The 21,450-nt window shown below is 38.5% G+C and overlaps 1 protein-coding gene across 2 annotated transcripts in view; it reads left to right on the top strand.

Moving 5' to 3' along the window:
* Nucleotides 1-11,321, top strand: part of LOC115338876 (collagen alpha-1(I) chain-like) — a 143,443-nt gene extending 132,122 nt beyond the window's left edge. The window contains exon 3 of one of the 2 annotated variants that reach the window (XM_030007872.1): nt 11,249-11,321. In XM_030007872.1, the coding sequence (XP_029863732.1) occupies nt 11,249-11,291 (43 nt within the window). In that variant the 3' untranslated portion in view covers nt 11,292-11,321. Of the gene's footprint in view, nt 1-2,373; nt 2,454-11,248 lie in introns of those variants that run through there. The other variant, XM_030007873.1, reaches the window with a different exon arrangement.
* The last annotated feature ends 10,129 nt before the right edge of the window (nt 11,322-21,450 follow it).

Genomic DNA, 21,450 nt, shown 5'->3' with positions numbered 1-21,450 from the left:
GACAACTTCACTATAAAATATATCTCCTTCTGGGAATGTCATGCTACGCATTCAGCAAAATGTCTCCCAATACCTTAGCAAATCAGCAAAATATTTTAAGAAATGCTTTATTTCTATGAACCAAATACCCTGATGGTTATTGGATTTGTCACAGCATATAGGGTTTCTCCTGAAGCTGTACTGACCTTCATATGCTATTGTGTTGCAAACCAACTCTTTATGTAATCAAATCAGGAAAAGAATGTGTAATTAACAATAAATGAACCTATTTTAAAAAACAAGTAACTAATTTTGTGCACCATCATTAAAGCTTACTTTTTTTAAACTCTGGTGGTTTAGCATTTTAACCCATGTTTTGAAAACATAGCAGCACATAGAACTATTTTTAATCGAAGGGCTATCAAACCGCTTTCAGCAGGATACCACGCTTACGAGTGGACTTGGATCTCATAACTCCTGAGTGCCACAGAAATGAGCAGGTTATGAAAGGCTTTTCTCCTGAGAAAAATATATGTGCTATTTAGCCATAAGTCATGATATACTCTCATTATACCACAAAGAATTAAAGAACGCTAAGTAAATGACTGTTTCCCTCCTCCCGTGTGCTCCTGAGTCACGTTGTAAATGCTGGATTCTGTTGCTGAGTGATGCAAAAGCTACCGTTGCAACCTTTTATTCCCTGGGTGCAAATCAATCCTTTGTAATGTAATTGAAGGAAATTGATGACATTATTTGCTGTATCTTGGGTATCGAGAGCATGCAGACAGGAGGGAGCGCAAAACCAGTCACCACTCTGAACTACCGTTGTGTGAAGGCTCAGGTCAGCAAAGATTTAAGTAATTATTTAGTTTGTGAACTCCCTTGCACTTTTTTAGTATTCTTCTAATTATCTTCATACGTTTTTCTTAACATTATACAGTGTGCTTCTGTCCTGCGTGAAGTAAAATACCCGTAACGTAAAAGAGGAAAAGTTACCCTAGCAGTTACTGCTAGTTCTGTGATATAGTTAACATGTAGAAGTGAGCCAGAGCAATATAAATTCAATTGTATTTAATTGACTTAAGTGTAAACTTTATCATGGATTTCAATATGAGAGAACTATTAGTAACAATCTGTGTAGCTGAAGTTCTGTCTCTTGCATAAATTTCTTCAAATGTTTGATACCAGCTCTCAATAAATACTGCCTTGTTTTAGTGGCTGGGTTCTGCTCTTCAGCAAACAAACTCGCAACATTTTATGTGGATGTTAGAGGGGAAATAGTCAAATCCGGAGTATAGAAATATGTTAGTCTGCATTCCAAGTGTATAAATGGTACTTTCAGCTTAAAAGTAATGTTTAAATGTACATCTTATGAAGGCAGATTAAAAACTACCAGATAGTAAGGAAAAAAAAACCCCAAAAACAACACACAAACCGAAATGAGAACAAAATATTGTGGTTTATAAAGTATGCATCTTATAGCAGCATTTCTGAGTTTCATGCACTAAACACCTACTCTTGACCTTGAACTGACCTTGAAGTTTATGAGCTAAAGGTAACAATTATGCAACAGCTAAAATATGCAGACAGGACTTTACTGCCTAAAGAAGTGCTGTCCTGTGTTTTGTTTGAATTAACACACTTCGCTGTTTGTGAAACTTAACTTTGTCCTATTGGAAAGCGGGGGGGAAGGAGTGCTGGTAGCTAAAGTGTAGAAATCTCAGAACAAAGTGGGGTGTGAGTGTAGGAGGGTGGCAAATGCATTGTGTTAGGTCAGTTCTGCCAGAAAAGGTACAGGCTCTTTCTTTGTGCCATTTCTGAATGAAACAAGTTTGCCCAGTGAATGTCTCCAGCCAGAGATTTAATGCTGAGAAAGCTCAGCTGCAATATAAACTATCAAGGAGGGTGAAATGAACCTTTGTCATCTAAAGCACTCACTCAAAATAAAGTGGCCTTGTCATAGACTTCGTTTTATTAAGTTTTATCATGTGTTACAGCCTCTACAGGGTGTCATCAAACTTTAACCTTTCAGTCGCGGTGCATTCATGAGGCAGCAAGGTGACTGCATTTGTTGTACATTACAGCTCTTTTTCTGAAGCCAGAAATTAAATGTGAGAAATAATGGGTTTAGACTGTAATTTGGACAGTGATCACAGGTATCCCTTATAATTTAAATTGATATCTCAATTTCTCATCCTTCTGTAAACAAAAGGCTTATTTGACTGTTTAAAAAGAAAAAAACAAACCAAACCAAAATCTATTGCACTGTTCTATTCCACTGCATGATGCAATAGACAATAAATTTAAGTGCATAATGACATTTTTAAAGCAGAGGCGCCCAGACATACATACATAGTTTTACAAAAATACTTTTTTGTTGTTCATACTTTCTAGTGACATGGAACCTCAAGCCAATACAGGCGGTTCATGACATACATGCAGGTCACTAATTTTGGCAATAAATGAAGCATCCCTTGGAACCTGTTTTACTCTTTGCATTGGTCACAACCACCTGCTTTTTCATGAGAGGACTGCCAAAGGTGTAGTTTAAATTTTCCTACTGTTTTTCACACTTGTAAGACCTTGGAACAGGTCACATAGCGTCTGCATCAGGTGCACAGTGATATTTATATCTACTTCTCTCACAGATTTCTTTAGGGAAGATGCTGATATTTGGAGAGTATTTGTAAAATAAAAAGGCCTGGAACCTTAAGGTCTGTTCCTCTCAGGCAAAATTAAATGTACTGTTGTGCTGTCCTATCTCTGCAACAAGGACTGAGAATACTAATGAAATCCCAGGGCATTGCTTTGAACAGCAGGTGTTAGGGTGCTGTGTCTTTCCCAAACAGATGTTTTAGCTGCAGAAGAAATAGACCAAATGCACATACCCCAACTCTGGAAACATTTAAATCTAAATGTTTAAATGCATGGACGTGTTTCCTTTGTATTAAAACTGCAACATTATCATCATTGAAACATTAGTTAATGATAAAATTGTTCTTTGGGTGTTTTTTCAAAACAGAGAGATAATGAATATGAATATCATGTGAAAATGGGGCACATTTTCCCTTGAGAACTAATCATTACAGATGCTATGAACTCTCTTGGGCATAGTAACACATCTTTGGTGACAAACTTCCCTAAAAGCATCAGAAAACGTTTTCTTTCATATTTGTGCTTTAATGGAGAGGTTTCTAATGGCTGCAAAATCCTCTAAGTAATAATCAAATCCTGTCATTTTATATTTTCTCTGAAATTAAGTGTGAATGCTATTATTCTTTTGGAAATTATAATAAAATGAGTCCTTTTGCCCAGCTGGCTTTCCAGGGAAGTGCGTGTGTGTGTGGGGGCTTTAGGCAGAATAAAATCGATCTCTTCAGTACTGCCAGTGTGAAATACAGTTTGTCCTTCTTGATACCTTAAAAATTTGTTACACTGCTGTTCTAGGCTTCATGGACCTTAAGGTAAATTATGACATCTCAGATAGGATTATTTTTCACAATTTCTATAAAAATAGCTAGTTATCTATGCATGAAAGAGTTTCCAATGGGAAAAAAAGAGAAGCTTTTTCCCTGAGGCTTGTGTTGCAGTTTATTCTAATGAGCTGAGAGACCATCCCTGACCTTTGCAGGTTAAAGAGACTCCTCTGTACAACGGGCATGCTTTAAATCAAGCCCTCTGTGTCAATTTTGCTGTAGTGGAGTACCTAGGAAATAATTTTCTTTTTATGTAATATGTATCTAAATGCTGTGATGATTCCCTGCATGGTTTTCATAACTTTCTGCCTGCTCTCTCATTTGGAAGATCCGGTAGAAGACTTTTCTCCAGAGCTTCAGAAGGTGCTCTCAGTGGATCCAATAAAGAAACTTTTTATTGCAAAAATCCTAATTTAACTAACCCAAAACAAAACTTCAGTTGGAAAGGTTTATGTAGCCTAGAGGAGAACTGACACCTCCTGGAGCATTCAGTAGCCCATCTTTCCCTGACTCAGCTTTGGCCCTGGTTATATCTGGGGCTGACACTGGAGAATCCAGCTGTGCAGCTACTCGACGGTTTGAGGCTGAGTCTCCTTCTTGTTTTCCTTTTAAATGCATCCATTTCATCTCCAGAACAAAGTGGGAAATTTTTTGAAGTCTAATTATTTGGCAGTGTGGCAAAAAAAATCTTTTTCCCCTGGAGAAGGTCTGCAAGGCTCTTCTTGTTTGGAAAGGAATTATCTTTCAGAGGGGACCCCAGAGCCCTTTGCTCAGCAGCATCTGGTAGGCTTCAGTAGGGTTCAGAAGCCATTCTGCTGAGCCTCGGTCCTGTAATGCATTACTCATGCTCTTTAAGGCATTCTCAGAAATTAATAGTACATTGCATGTATATGATGTTTCTTGTCCCTAAATCTTTAGGACACTTACTGTACTGGCTCTCCAGAACACATCACATTTTTTCAAAGTCGAGAGTGCGAAACTGAGACATGATGTCAGTATGTTGTACTGAGTTTTATTAATATTGAAAAATAGACGTATGACTCTGACTAATAGTTTAAATTAGTACTATCTACAGTAAAATGCAGAGATCAGGAATTAGAGTTGGTGCATGTATACTTTCCAAGTGAATGCTGCAAACTTGTCTTCACAAGGTCAGAAAATCTTTGCTGGCCCTGGGGGTAACTCTGTCAGTCTGCTGACCGTAATGATAGTGAAACACAACCTGCTATTCCTTATTCAGAGTACTGCCTCTTAGAGGAAGGTGCTAGGCAGTGGGATTTAAGATTATGAATGGCGTTTGGAAAAGATACTATGGGCTGAATGAGGCATTGTCTTGCAATGCGTCACTTACTCCAAGGTAAATTGTAGTGGTGTACGCTTTTCCTGGATGGGAAAGGCAAGAAAGTGCATGTCAAGATACCACTGCGTAAGAATGTGCGCATAGGTGAATAACATATAGTAGCTATTGGGTTTTGTTCTCATGCCCTGTGTTTTTCACAGTAATGTTTTCATCTGCCAAGAAGCAATAATCTTGGTGCTTAAAATGGCATTTATGATGATGAATATAGTTGAGGGTTTGGGGGTTTTTTTTGCTGTGTATGTCAACTTGTTTTCTCAGCTTCACATACGATATGGCCTTAGTTTTTACTGCATATTAATATCACCATATGTGAGAAATAAAACCCAGAGAAAGGATAAGTGCCTTTTCCAAGACCACACAACAAGTCAGTAGCAGAACTGGAATGAAACCACAAGAATTCCTGGCTCCTTATTAGATTTTTAAGGCATTTTAGAGGGCCTCATCCAGACATGCAGAGAATAGTTCCTGTAAAAAAGTAAATTTTAAACACATCCGAAGGGTGATTTACACTAAGCTGTGTTCTATAGTACGGTCTAAAAAGGTGTTTGATGGCACTGTCTACCTGCTGGCATTCTTCTGATTGATTTTTCTAGCCATTTGGTGGTACTGTGCTTCTGGTAATAAAGAAAAGGTAAAGAGGTCAGCAGTAGCTACAGCAGATGGTTAAACCACATGTCTTGTCCTTAGTAGCATTCTCACAATTTGGTCCTGTAAGGGAGTGACTGTGAAAGATAGGACAAAACCCCCAACTGTATGCAGTCCAGTGGTATTGGGTAGGTGGTATAGATAAAAAGTACTTTTGTAACTAAATTCAGCAAGTAATGGACATTGCCTCTCAGGGGCAGAACTGAACATAGATGTTGCTGTGGGTACAGTTGCTCATTGAGAGAAAAGATGATGAAAACAATTTGTTGAAAAGTTTGTATAAATTCCTATCTCCTTGAATGGGAATAATAGATTTGGGGGGGTGGGGAGGAGTAGAATTAAATGCTCAGCATCATATGCTTTCAAAAAAATATTTATAGTGTCTTTAAAAGCCTGTTTATCTTTAACCTGAAACATTTGCATTCATGTACATCAGTACAAAATCATATAAAAGTAGATGGCTGTCATTTACATTAACTCTTAAATGGTGTCAATGACAAACTAAGGAGAATTAGCACTATTATTGCTTTCTTTTCAATAAGTTCTTATAGCAATGGTATATGGGAGACTCCCCTAATTAAAAGCAAATAAATACACAGAGAACTGAATTGATGGCATCATTTAGAGTACCCATGTGATTTGGAGAGCAGATTGTTCGTAACCTAATGGAAAGTTTAACAAGCCAGCCTCTTCCTCGGTCTGCTGCACAAGCGGCCTGGGAACTGGAGGGCTGTCACGATAGAACCTGGCACCGTTGAATGCTTGGCCAGATTCATTGAATATTGAATATATGCCTTACAGCTCCTTTTTTTTTTTGTAACAGCAGCAAATTTAAACTGCATCTTTAAGTGCAAGACGTTCAAGCATGAGATTCTTCCTGCTGCACCTTTTGCAGACTGTTAACTCAGATTCCTTTGAACTGGGAAAAGGAAATCGCATGTTGTTTCTGGCCTGGCCTACCTGGCAACAATCAGAACGAGGTCAGAGAACTCAACGTTTATAATAATAGATGGATTTTAAGTAGTTGATACCTACTTTTTGCTTTTTAAATGAGTTTTGATTGTTAATAGAGCAAAAGAATTTACTCAAGCAACTAAAAGCAATACTGCCCCCAGGATTTTCAGTTATCTGTATTTCACATGGGCATTTTAATGTGCCATTTCCTTTGCTACGCAGCGCGAGGGGATTTTTTCATCTCTGCCAGTCCTTTACTGGGAGAACTCCTAGCCAACTTTTCTGTATTCTTGAAAGACTGATTCCCTTCCCCAGCTGCTTTGGTCTGAGTGCAAATGCTAACTCAGCGCTGGCAGGCTCCCCTTAGAGGGAATGCATTCCTTCCTTTGCAGGATTTGACACCGGGAAAGCAACTGGCGCTCCGGGCAAGTCCCCGAGGATCGATAGCTCTTTCAGTGGGATGCGCTTTGATGGTGAGAAAGTAGCCTGCTTTGTTAAGCTGTCCAGATGATCAGGTTGTAGTCTGGACTGCACCGCCCACTGTTTGCCAGGCCAAATACCTGTTTCTCAAGACCCTGACCAACAAAGTGGAGGGATTTTTCTGATCAGAAAAAAACAGAGAGAGTTACAGAAAAGTTTGCTATGAGAAGTAATTTGGTATTGGTATGCGTAAACCAGAGCTTTATCAACCTCTTTTCAGGAGTTGCTATTTTTTTTGGTGAGAAGAGCTGATCTTTTACAATTCTGAGATTTCATGGGTTTTTTTCATTTTTAAAACACCAACAGGAAATACCATGAACTTAATGCTGGAGACAATGAACTATGTAGTCATTGAAATGACAAAGAGTTTGCTTTCATGAATTTGGGAAGTTTTTATCTAATTTAATCTAGAAATTAAAGGAAAGTATAGGAAATATAAGGAACTGCTGTAGCTAAAATGTCAGTTATTCCAATTACTTCATCTTAGAAAAAGAAAATTCTGCACATCCTTGCCTTAATACCAAAGTATGGCTCTGAAATGTTTTTTCTGTCACTTCTTTTTTAATTGGAATGTCAAGTCAAGAGTCCCGTATGACTGGAACAAACTGTTTCAGTATAAGCACATTGCAAGCTATATTTATCAGCTTCTTTGACTGTTGAGGTTTTATAGCAACCAAAGTTTCCCTGCCCAGAATCCTAACACATGCTCAGAAGATGTGTGATATAGCTGAAGAGTTTAAATTTGTGTTGTAATTTATTTAAAAAAAAAAAAAAAAGAAAACCAAAGACCTGTAATAGGGCTGTGACTCTGCTTTTGAACTTCCTATGTAGCAGTAAAAATAAAAATAATCTTAAGGGTAGGCATTAGAACCTAGATCTTCCCTCACTGCTCAGCCAGAGCAAGGTATGTTTTTTGCTTGCTTTTTACCTTGTACCACCCTGACTGTCCAACTGTCTGAATTCAGGTACCTTCTTGGAAAGCAGAAGTTACACTTGGGACCTCCTCCAGCTGAGAAGCGAACTGGATTTAGGACTTTCACTTCCTGTTAAACTGGGCTTTCAGAGGAAAGTTGGCTGGGATCTTGAAGCAATACTACTTTTCTGGGACAGCTATGGTTTAAAAAGAAAGCAACTACGAATGTGTTTTGAGAGAAACCTAATTTTGTTTGTGCATGTTAGTTATGTACAGAGCACAGCTACTATTAGGGTGATTGGGGTGCTGCTCTGCCTAGTTTCTAGGCTAGTCAGAGGTCAGGCTCAACCAAAGCACTGCATAGCTTGGACCAAAGAAGTTGTGGTTTACACAAAGACTGACTTTTGGGCACCTACAGCATCCTCAGACCCAAAGCAAAGTGCTTGGTGAGTTTTGGTGCTGCTTAGGCTGTATAGGAGTTCAGGAAAACTTTCTTTGGAGACTGGAGTTTGAAAAACTTTAGTTATTTATATTCTGGTTTGGATCTGGTCTGTGATATGACTGAGTATTGAATTCCCCATGTTGTGCAGGAGAATTACTCATGAAGTATTTCTTGAACTACTGTGTACTCCCTTAAGTAGCTGATATATCAACCTAGGCATGAGTGGCTGCAATTGCTGTCTCTTCATGACCTAATGTTCTTTACAACAACATCATCTACAGGAACTATGACTACTGAGTTCAGAAGTTGTGCTGTGCCACCGGAGTGACTTTTTGAAACAGACTTGAAAATGTGTTATATGGTTACTGCAACTTCGATTAATGCTAATATTTGGGATATTTTTTTTTCCATTCCTCATTTTCTATGGATTCATGGAGTTTAAGACTAGAAAGGGCAAAATGATCATCACATTCAACTGGAGGAATATGAGAGTCAATAAATGTTGCTCTGAAGCATTTTCTCCAGCATTCCTATCATTTTCAGCACATATTATGCACATATTACCTTTCATCATGAGCTAATGCTGGTTTCGCTGTAAGGAAATTATGTGACTGTGAAATAGAAACAGAGGTAATCATTAGGTTGAGGACAGGTGTTCTGTTTCATAGGATGATGTCTGTCAGTATATTATTCACCTTTTTAGAAGAAGAACATGGAAAGTCAGTGAGTAGTTCCAGCTTATTCTACACACAGCATTCCTGCATCAATCTGTCCTCAGCAAACCTTGGACTAGGGTATTCTTAACTTCAGAAAAATATTTCAGTTTTTCTGAGCAGCCTTCACTGGATTTCCTAGTGAGAAATGCAGAGCACTCATGCATGAATTCAAGCTATTTTTCTTTTCCTTGATCCTAGTATTCCAGGAGAGCCAGATTTGCCAAACTCATATATATAATTTTCCTCCTGTAATCTCTGAGTAAGTCAGTGTGTGTCATGCCAGTTAGGACATGGTAAGTCGCTACTGAAAGACAAACCTTGGTCAGGTTTTAATTCATGGCTCACCTCTGCATTGTGGTCTTTAAAGTTGCTGTAAACGTGAATTGAGAAGGCAGGCTTGACTGTAGTGGGCTCTCTTGCATGCAAAGTTGCTTTGATCTTTCTTTCTAGAGCGAAGCACACACAGACTTACACTCTCAGTTTTTGCATCTAAGATAGGCTGGATAGAGCTCTCTTTTTAAAGCAAGCAAGACGTCTCGCAATCTGTTGGTAAGCCAGAGACGTGGGTCGAGCAGCTGGCTGCGCTGGATGGGAGTGTGTTGTTTGACTTTTATTTTGCCCTTGCTGGCAATATACCTGCATGTTGCTTGGCATGTTTTGCATAAAGATTGTATTTAGCCCATAACAGTTTGCCTAATGAACCATTTGTCCTCTAGTAGGGGACACTTTAAAACCTTTAATGAGATGTCAGGTGAATTGCAGTGGTTGGCACTGATGGACGGGGATACTGAAGCACTGCCGAAGTGCTGGTGCAGGGGTACTGAGGTAAAGGTCTTGTTCAGAGCTTCCTATCGTTTAAGCAACAAAGCTGTAATTACATAAACAGAACCCCTTCAGCCAGCCCAACGTGTCATTATGGATTTTCCAGCTAATCTGTCCATTCATCTTAATGGTGCAGAACTTGTGCTTCGTGTCACTCTCTGCCTTTGTTCCACTCCTTCATCTCTTGAAACGTCTGTCATGAAGAAAGTGTTTATCTTGAATTATGTGTTGAAGAAGGTTAGAGTGCACACTTCTGAAGCTTGGCATGAAATTTCCTAAACAAACCTTGCCAGTTGCTTTGTGAAAATAACTAAGGTATGGATTTCAGATTAACATTGTGCATTAATGTTTTTGGAAGCACTTTAAAATAACGGCTGTGGTGTTGGTGAATAAAGGAATCCCGTTGAAGTGCATGTGACATCCGCATTATTAACAAATCAACTTGTTCATTGTAATGAATATTATTATGATAAATGTTATCTTAATGCAAAATGATTAACAGTTATTACAGAGACTTTTTATTAACTGAAACATTTACTTGTATTACATTTTAACTTAATACAGCATAAGATTTAAACACTGTTCTACTTGGATGTTTTTGTATTGGGCTAATGCTGGTATTGTGTTGCTGTACAAACACTTGCAGGACATATGTACGTGGGGAAGTGGAGAGTGCAATGTGAAGGCTCAGGGACCTGCTGGAGCTTGAGGCACAAAAAAGATTACACTAGGAACTGCAGAGAGTCTCCGAGTCACAAGCAGCTCACTGCTGTGGAATGAAATTATTTCACTTCAGCCTCTCTGCTTCTCTTTTTCCAATAGCTATCTTTAATTTAAGCTGTGATCTTTTCCTTACCCTTCAGTAAGAGATGATCTCTGATTGATTTGTTCAAGTTATACATAATATTCCAGTTCTATTCCTGTAGCCAGTTGTGCTTATTCTTATGTGACACTTGTTTTTCTGAATTTAATATATTTTCTTTTTTTTTTTTTTTTTAATCAGTATTGGCTATAGTTCTGTGTCTTTATAGATATATAGTTTGTATTAAGATGCCTGGAAAATTTGTTAGGGGGAATGAACAAACAAGCTAAGTACATTTTTAAGAAATCAGATATGTTCAGGAGGCTGTTGGGGTTCTCAAAGTTTGTTTTCCCTACATTCACATGTAGAAACAAATAAAAGAGAACAGGTTTATTTAAATGCATCTGACTACTTTGCCTTCTTAGAAGTGAGGATGTTGCTTCTCCACTTAAGATCTTTGGTGTTCTATTTTCAGCAATTTATGGAAGTATATACTAAATCTTAAGAATATGAATACTTCTGTATGAATCAATAGGATTACTCATGCTCAAAACTGAAACTATGTCTATGCACCATTCTCACAGAAGCCTAAAATGTGTTCTGTAATCCAATTAGCAATCCTCTAATTTTTTTCCCCACACTTCTTTTTTGTGTTTCAGAAATAGCACATTGTTATTTTTCCTGTGGATTAAGGATTTCTGAATGGCTGATATCAATACTATGGAAATGCAGGTAGTAATGCAGCTAGACATGGTGAAATTCATTTCTGTAGTTAAAACAATACTTCCAGTTTAAATTCAGTTAAAATTTAGTTGGTGATTTCTGCTTTCAAATAAAATTCTTGCAGTCCTGTTAAGCTCAGTGGAATTGTCAGCTTGTATTTGAACTCAGGATTGGTTTTCTTTGAAGTCCAATATTAAATTGAGCAGAGTGTGTGTGGGTACTGCACCTACTCTAAAAGTAATGTCGAGGTCTTACAAATACTCATTAAAAGTAAGTATAAACCAAAGAATTGAATAAGAGATCTGTGGGCTTTGAAATGTCTGCATTCTTTTCCAATCTTGAAATGTATTATATTCATTATAGCTTATGTTTATTCAAAGTGTGGAGTAGAACCAACTGTTTTAAATCAACTTCCTCTTTATATATAACTGAACTGCATAAACAGCAGTGGAAGACACAAATAATTACACTCCTTTTTGTCAAAGGAACAGGATTAAGGAAGACAGAACCAGAATGGTTGTCTGTAATAGAGATTAGTTAATATAATACCTAACAGCAGCATTGCCAATATCTAGATCTACTTAGGAAGGATAATGGTGTACCAGTTTGGGAGTTTCAGGTTTATACAGATGCTAATAGGTGACTTCTGCTTTAGGAACATAGAAGGGCAGGAACAGATTATTTATATGATGCTCAGGTATACTTGTCGAGAGACTTTGTAACAAGATTGAATTCCTCACCAAAATTTGTAGAACTTTGTCTTGTGCTATGTGATAATTTTTGTTTGCTTGTTACTTCTTTGAGGAAATCAGTGCATCGTATAATGGCTTAGGAAATAAACTGCTGCCGTAGTATTTGCAATGTCAATTTTGTGTTGCACTAGACCTCTCATAAGTGAAAAGTAAGAGAGAACTAGGGTGCCATAAATGACATTTCAATAATCTAGGTCACTGACACAAAATTAGCTCTGAAAGGGATGTATTTGGTAATGCTCCCAAACTTTGAACTGTTCAAGTAAATCTCTTTTATTGATCATTAACATTCCTCAGCTGTTCCTTGAAATTCCAGTTATCTCTGGGTGAGAATGTTAGGAAATAACATGATTTCTATTTTAGGACCATGGAACTTGCAAATAATCTTCTAAAATTGTTAACAGATTTATTCCTACTGTTACTGTTTTCTGCTGAGATTCACTGGGCTACATTTTAGAATGGAATTTATCTTCCCTTTTAAAAAGTATGAAAAACTGCCTGGAATTAGACACTTTCGGCCCCACTCTTATTCTTAGTATGAAAATCATGCTAAATAGTTACAAATCTGAGGTAAACCAAAACCCTAGAATTAAAAAAGTGGAAGGCTTTGGCAGACTTCATGCTGCAGAATTCTTCTCCATTCTGTCTGCATGTTACAGCTCTTATCACTGAAATCCTTCTCTCAGCTGCCATTGCATAACAAATTAGATCCTCAACATAGCTCTGAATTCAGTGTTTATTAGACTAGGTTTTCCCCTAGGCAATTAAGCATTTAAGCTGAAATCCTGACTTCGTTAAAATAAAGGCCTGTATTCTTAGTACATTTTAGAGTTATTAGTTTTTTGCTTTCTATTTTAGTCCATTTATTTGTGATATTATCATAGTAAATATGCTGGTGACAAGTGCCAAGTCTCTGTCATGAGGAGCATATGATGGAAGTACTAAGTCCATGATGCTTGCGTATTAAAATAGCTCTTGTACATGAAAACAGTTCTGTTGAAAGCTAGATTATTAATAAAATCAACCCTGTTTATAACAGATCTCTGGCACTGGCTTTGTTACATCTGCACCCAGTGCTGGTGACTTCACTCTCTTGGATGGGGAGTTCCTGTGTATTTGGGAGTGTATTTACATTGAATAGACACCTATCTTTACTATTCATAATCCTGCCAATTTAAAAGCTGTCCCATTGTCGACCTGGACTGATCATGCTTATGTAATTACCTATTGTCATGAAATTTTCTAAAATATAATTATATTTCATCAAAACATAAACATTCAATTTAGTTTATGTTTTATCACAGGACAACAGGTCATACCATCTGAAATGAATTTCGAGTTTTTTAATGATTTTTTAAAGGAAATGAAATCACTTTTGAAAAGGATGATTACGCAGGTACCTGTTGGGCATGGTGAGCAGGGACTGAGCAGGGGGAACACGAAGGCACAGCGGAGTCGGAGGACCGGCGGTAGCTCTGTATAGTAGTAGCAGCAGTAACCCAAGCGCTGCCAACACCCGTGGCTAACGCTGTGAAGGTCCCTGGCTGGAAAGCCACCAAAAGAAACCTCTCCCTTGGATGCCATGAGATCTTAACGAGGTTATTACCTGAAGGATCATAGGACTTTATGTGGGTTCCTGCAGCCAGAATATTTTGGGATTGGATAAAACTTATCATGGCGTATTTTAATGGGATTGCAAGAATATGCAAGATCTGGTATGGGATATTTGGGGGAAGGATCAAAGGTTGATGAAGGTGGCTCAGGGAGGAGAAGGCATAGGAAGACGGAGGGAAAAGGGCATAGAAGGAGCTTGTCACTTGTAAGCAGGTTGCTGGTCATTACGCTCATCTGACCGAGCGCTACGCCTGATTGCTGCAGTCTATATTCTTATAACCTCCTACTTCCAGCCATCCCCTACGTACTCCCTCTGCCCTGAGCCTGCCTGTGTGAACCCTAAGAAACTTGGAGGTGGGCTAGTGGGCCCGAGTGCCAGCCACTGGCACGTGAGGCTGCGGACCTGGGGGCTCCCGGGTGCAGAGGATGGCGGGGCCGGGCTCCGAGGGGCAGCTGCTGGACCCACTGAGCGTCTGGGCCAGTACGACGGCTGCTCTTCACAGGGCTTCGAATGTTTGTGCTGTGGCTGGTTCATATGTAGTGTTCGGAAGTCAGGGATTACAAATAAAACTGTATGGTTAAAGACGGTTTATTTTCTGCGTGTTTAGTATATGAAAGTAGCTAGCAGGTGACTAGTAGGAAAGAATTTTGTCCTGTCCCTCACGTTAAGTTGATTTACTATTAGGAAAGCAAACACAGATTTCCTTTCTTGTAGACTTGGTGCTTGATACTGCACACAGGGTTTTGTACAGCATTCCTGAGATGCCTGAATAAGTGTGTGGACTCTTACATAAATAATAGTGCACATACAGTAATATATGTGTATATAAGAATATTATTTTTTTCGGTTTAATTTTACATGGATTTTGTGAAAGACAAATACAACATCATGCAAACACGGGTAGAGAACTTTGCTTTTTGGTGAAAGTTTTTAGAGCAAGAAGAGCAGAAGATAAAAGGGTATCTAATCAAAATAGGAAAAATTTGTTTACAGTTTCTCCTCACAATGGAATTTGCTAAGAGAAAAAATAAATTGCATCTATCTACAGATGCATGATTAAATAACTATTTGTAGGTATGTGTAATGTTTTACTTACATTGTTAACAACTAATTAATTGATAAAGGTTCTCACAGTAATTAGAAATGGGTTTTTGAGGCACTGCATTTGACCGATTTAGGAGCATAAGTCAAAGTGCAGTAGGTTGTTGTCAAGTGTCTTTTGTGCCTGGAAAAGCTGAACTGTAACATCTATCAGTGATTCACTTATGTCAATGAGGAAAAGGTTTTCTTAACTGCACTTATAATTGGAGATTTTCAAATGGTATGGTTTTAGCCACATAGCATCAATCAAAAATGTCATGTGTTTGAATGAGAAATGCAAGTTTCGCTTACAGGAAGCTTCTAACATGCGGCTCCATGAATATGCTGCAATATGTTGCTGTTCAGAGAAAAGAAAAGAAGTAAAAATGGGGTCTATTCAGTTGTTAATTCTCTCTGAGATTGCAACATTGAACACTGTGCTTGTGCTTTTGGTGTGTTATGCTTGTGAAGGCAGTGGTGCCTTGCACATACATGGGAATCCGGGAGTTAGTTCCTTTAGGTTTATAATTATGTGTCTGTCTATGTTGTATAGAAATGGCATGTGGCAGTAAATGTGAATCCAGAATCTACACACAGTATATACAAGAGTTACTTTAGAGCACAGGTTTCAGGTATAGGTATGCTTTTTACAAGAGGAAAAGCAACAAACAAACTATACAGTTTTTTCCTTCTAGAGAGCTATTAAAAGCTTTAAATCACTCCATTTCACAATTGAGTATTTTATATACTCACCAAGTATTAGGGAAACCAATAAACATTTTAGAGGGCTTTAAATGGTATTAGAGGTATTATTTTTTTGTGCTTATATAAGGTATAAGTACCTTAGTTCAAAGGTAGAGCTTAGAGAGTGTCATAAACATAATCCTAAATGAACTAAAATAGATTTCTGACTCATAAGTATATCACAACTTTTAGAATCAACATAGTGGATCTTCTTAGTTATTCAAAATATGTATTTACATGTTTCACTGGGAATTTTGGGAATCTCACATTATCAGATGTGAAATTCATGTTCTAGGCCTGCTGCTGTTAGACTATACTATTAATGTATCCTTTAGAGTTGTGATATAACCATACGTGGGTGGATAAAGGAAATGGTGGAAAGCAGAGGAAAACATTTTGATTAAACATTTGTGTGTTTTATGAGGTTTGTTGTTGATTTTTTCGTTGTTGTTTTGTTGTTTTTGTTTAAAGAAGGAAAGCAAATGGCTATTTGAAGCTGCTCACAATGTTGAAAACTGTTTCAGAACTGAAAATCAGTGCACAAATCACAGATGAAATGCTTTCAAAATACGAGATACCCTATTGGTATGCTGGCTAGCTATGTGTGCACAAGACAGGTAGATTTACCTACGTACTGTGTAACATGCATAAGCCAACTCGGACGTCTGGAGATGTCTATGTGATGGATCACATAGGCTCATGATAAACGAGCTCATTCTGAGTGTGTAGCTGAATACAAACAATGTGTGTGTTGTGTGTCCAGAAAACAATTGTAAGTTGCCCTTGAGACTTACTCTTAGTTAAATGGTTTTCACAAAGGTATGAATGAAAGTGGGAATAGCAGCCTTCTGATATACCTAAGAGGATGTTGCCATGAAGGTGGAGCTAGGCTTTTTGTGGAGATGCCCAGGAAGATAACAAGAAACAGTTGTCATAAATTGGAAATAAGGGGAAAAAAAAAATCTATATGAGGATAATTAAGCAAACAGATTACTCAGGGAGGTTGTGGAGCCTCCCCCTTTGGAGGATTTCAGTGCCCAATGGGATAAAGCCCTAAACAATGTGATCCAAATTCACTGTTGATCTGGCAGAGCAGGAGGCTGGGCTGGAGATGTCCCAAGGTCCCTTTGAACCCAAGTGCTTCTGTAAGTCTGCAAGGCTTGCAGTTAGCTCAGTCAAATTCTGCTTCCAAATGTATGCCATTTCCTACTGCAGAAGTTGATGACTGTCCTTCCAACACAGCTGTAGTGAAATTTACCTCTCGTTTTATAAAACAAAATAGAAATGCTTTATCTTGTAGATTTAAACATGTCATTACAGTTAAGTACATTATTTTTCCAGTGACTTGTAAGATGCACTCTGTTGAGGTGTTGTCTGTGGTATAAGGTTTCTTGTCATCACAAAACTCTGAGCATGAGCCTCTGAGCTTGTATTAAAATTTTCCTGCTATCGCTGGAAATCTTACCTTTTATGAATCCTAAACAACTTCAGTTTTTGCTTTTCTTGATCCTCTGGATTAGCTGGTAGGGGGAGCTGTTGGTTGGAGTTCAGTCCATCCGGTTAAAATTGTTTTTCTTTTTTATTATTATTCACTAGAGGACTGACTGTTTAAATGCTTGAGCGAAAAGACCATTTTTTCCAGTTACTGTGTTCAGAAAATATTCATTTGGGTACAGAAAAGGAGAAACCAGGAAGCATGAACAAGGATCTCTGATGTTCAGCTCCAAACTGCAACAACTTAATCCTTGGGAAGAAGTAATTAGTAGCATGTATTTACCTAGTATTGCCACAGCTCTTTAAAGGCTTGAGTGCTGTATTTGTAAATAGGATGTAGCCTTGAAGTGATACCTTGATAAACTTCATTGTGCAGATCATAAAACCAGCAGGGTTCATTTGTATTTAGGATTGTACTGTGTTCCAGCATTTGGAAAGTGTTTGATTTGGCTGTAGTATCTTTCCCGGCTCCCACCCTGGTTCAGATTTTGCTTTTTCTCTTTTCTTTTTCTGTGCTGGATGGTGCAGCTGAAGCAGTCCTTCGTTTCCATGCTGGGCTAAGAGCAGAATGACAGGGTTGTTTCTTCCCTGGGGGCTGGTGTGGGAAGGAGTCAAAAATGTCTTTCAAAGAGTCTTTCAAAGTCAGGAGTAATTGATGCTTTTTGAATTCTCCAGACCATGGTCTGTAGCTTACGAGTAGACGTGTTATGTGGTTTTGTCCCCATCTGCTTGTTCCTGGCAATTTCTCGGAGTTCGTACGATCTTCACCACCAAGAAGAGTCTGATGTCTTTTATGAAGACCTGGAAACCAGGAGAAGGTGACCAAGTAATGTCAATATTCAGAACTCATTCAGCTCCTGTTCTGGTGCTGTTTCTAGTGTCACTTGTGATTTAAAGACAGGTCTGGAAGAAGCCCGAGAGCAAAACCTGAGGAAGGGATCTAAACATATGAGGTGTGCCTCACCAGGCTTGTGCCACGGAGTGCGAGGGGGGAACAACTGATTTTCAGGGGAGCTGTTGCAGGTAGCTTAGCTTATTTAGTCGCAAACTGCTCATGCCATAGTCTAACCACCGAACTTTGCTTCAGAGTGCAGATACTCCTTAATGTACTGTGTCTGCTTTATGGCAAGGATCCAAACTGCAATCACAGTTAGACAGTCAAGAGTGCAGGCACTTGAGTTCAGGTATTGTACCAAGGTTTAAAAAAAAACCAAAACGATGACATTTCTCTTAGGTTTCTTTTCCAGCCATTATAAGTTATCTGCCCGCTTGTGTATTTGTTTCCCAAACAGACACAGAAGTTATGTGCAATTATAAGCTCCGAGGGTGAAATCTGCTCACCAGGATTGCAGCCTGACCCCTGCAGAGGGAGCTGGAGCAGAGGAGTTCCTGCACTCTGTTCCCTGCTACCTTAGGCTGCTGGAAAGATTTGGTCTGCATACAGATGAGCCTTCTCTGTTCCTATTTCCTCAGTTTGAAATGTTGACTCTTTGCTTGCAGATAATCTTTTGATCCTTCTTTGTCTGGCCCACAAACTTGTAAATCATGTCATTCATGTCCTCATGGTTGCCAACTGTATTAATGTTTAAAAATAAAGCAAGCCAGTATATTTTCTTATGGCAGACATCCTGGAGCCCTCTGTTTTGGATGTTACAGGCACCATGCTACACAAGGGCCAACAGAAAATTCCTGAGCATAAAGTGATGGAAACAAATTTATATATAAGATATCCAGTTTAAAAAAAAAAAAAAAAAGAAAAAAGAAAAAAAGAAGGGTTTTGCAAATTAGGAAACATTTTGGGGCAGCAGATTTTCAAATAAATGGCCCTGATTCAAGCAAAACTGCAATGACTCATAATTGTATCAGTATAACATTTCTCCCTCCCACTGGGCTGTTTTGGCTTTTCCAACTGACTAATAAGAGTATCTGACAGTCGTCTTTATTTCTGATATACTGGAAATGTACTCAAGGATTTCCAAAAACATTTTTAATACAGGCATAGTATTATTGAAGAGCTCATGGGATCCATGTGCTATTTGCTAAATGATTTCTTTTTCCCCACTGTTTAAAAAAAAACCACAACAAAGTATTTGAAATTCATTTCAGTCACTTAAAAGGATCTGACAGGCACTCTGCTGGTGAGACTCAGCTAATTAGTGATGGTTTATTTTCCAGGGACTGTTTCTTTTCAATTTGGCAACAGGTAGATATCAAAAAAATTATAATCATAACACATTTCTCTGTGCATACCTGAATAGACACACATGGTCTTAGATGTGTAATTCTGGAATGAACTGGTTGCAACCTCTGTTGTTGGGTTGCCGTATTCTTCCTGTTGTATACAATTCCACAATTACGTTTTGCTTTGAGAAGCTTATATACTTCCCTTGCTTGTAACATGCTTTAAGCTGTGCCAGTCACAAAGATTCTTTGTTTTTCTTTAGCATTATTGGAACTATAAAGTATTAAAAATTACCACTTGCTTTATGCCAGCTGTAATGCTGGGGAGAACTGTGGGTGATCGATTAAGTGGTAATTACATGTGAGCATTCCAGAAGCTAAAGCCCAAAGTGCTCAAGCAGCAGCAGAAAGAGCAATAGGATGGCAACGTTGGAAACATCTGGGCGCTTAGAGCAGCAGAAATGCTTGAGGAAAGGGAAAGACAGCAGGACAGCCCACTTCTCTGACTACCCTCAATACCTGAGTATATCAGAGGTCTACCTCTTCTTAGAGAGGACCACTTGGGGCACGAACTCTCCTGATTTCTGGGATGTGAACAGAAGGCCATAATAGGCTTCCTGCTGATTGTCCCTTCAAATTCAGCAAGTCCCAGCTGCAGTGCATCCTCTCAGCCCTGTCAAGGAAGTTTTTGATTGCAGGCCAGTTTTCTGTTCAGCAGCAGAGCTGCTGCTTGGCAGTGCAGTGGAGGGCTGAGCAATGGTTCTTCGTACAGCTGTGGTGGTATTTGATGGGGTGGGGTTAGCATGGCTGCATAAACCAGGATTTATTTTTCCTTTTATTTCTTTAAACACATTCTTACATAATTCATTTTGCTACTTTAAAATCGTGTTGTTTGCATTGTGAACTCATGCATGCAAATTCAGGATATGCAAGTTTTCAGGAGCCTGCAGAACCTTATATATGGTTATGTATTAGATTGGTCTTTAAATGCATAAATATGCACTAAGATTTCCAAAGGGATTCTGTTCTCTTCAGAGCACAGAGGAATGTAAATAGCTGTTATGCACCTTTGCATGTCCTGGTAATTTCACTTGCATAAATGTCTAGCAGTGGACTCATAATTAACAAGCTAAACTTTCCAGAGTTGCAAGCTGTTCCTGCACAAGTAAATAATTGCAGAACAAACTTACTAAATGTGAGTTTAATTTTACCACTATATGGTATGTGCACAAATGAGAATTACAGGAGAGAGGAATATCCCTGTGAAAGTGTTTCAGCAAGTTGGTATTTGAAGAATAACTAGGTAGTTGAACCAGTCATGAGTTCATCCGATCAAAACCATACTTGTAGGATGTTTCGATTCAAAGAGCACATAGTCGTGTGCAATGGAAGCTGGAAAAAAATATTCCTAAATTTACTGCAATTTTTGTTTTCATAGTAGCTTGCATTTGGATTTTGGACTTCATTTCATGTACCCAGAACAATCACAAAACTTTACTCCTAGGGAAGTTTTTACACAGCTTTAAAAGGTGCTTTTTCTAAAGCAGCATCTTCCTGTCTGTGATGCTGTGATATGATGTTTGGTTAATGAGGCTTGAAAATTGAAGGTTATTGAGTGCAATATTCTAATTAAAACAGCAGCATAGTCTAGTCCACTTCTGCTTCCAGGTTCTTTCCCTGGCATCTGTTGAAAACTTGGGCTGGCCCTGGGCGTTAGTGCCCCTCTGCCCACTGTAGATACTTAGTACTACTTCAGACAAGTCGCCTCATCTTGGTGTTTCAGTTCTTTATTTATATTACAGAGCTAATATGCTGCTTCTCCCCTTCTTTGACTTTCACATCTGTTTTATCTCCGCCCAAAACAGCCCTGAGTTGGTCTTTTTTCCCCTCTCTGTTTTAAAAAGAGCCTTGCTTGGTGGTATTCCCATCTCAGGTGGGGCCCTTAACCATTGCCATAATAAATCGATCTAACAATAAATAATCGTATTTTAAACCCGCAATCCCCTATATTTCTAGAGGATTTTACACTGTATCTGTGCACCCTGTAGTGAAAAAAGATCCTGCCTGCAATATTTCAACCGACTCATAAACATTTAATCAAAATTTATGGCAATAACTATAACCCTGATGTAGCCTGAGACCTTTCTGCTGTGAATTCATTCAGTTCAGTAGTATTTCAGTGTGTGTTTTGCAGAAGTTTTACATTCTTTAAAAATGGAGGTTTTAAATTAAATATGAAAACAGAATATGTTCAACATATTATATTCAGTTT

This window comes from Aquila chrysaetos, chromosome 3, assembly GCF_900496995.4.
Source record: "Aquila chrysaetos chrysaetos chromosome 3, bAquChr1.4, whole genome shotgun sequence".
Taxonomy (NCBI): Eukaryota; Metazoa; Chordata; class Aves; order Accipitriformes; family Accipitridae; genus Aquila; species Aquila chrysaetos.
Note: the sequence above shows the minus strand (reverse complement) of the source record. Positions and strands in the feature narration are given on the sequence as shown.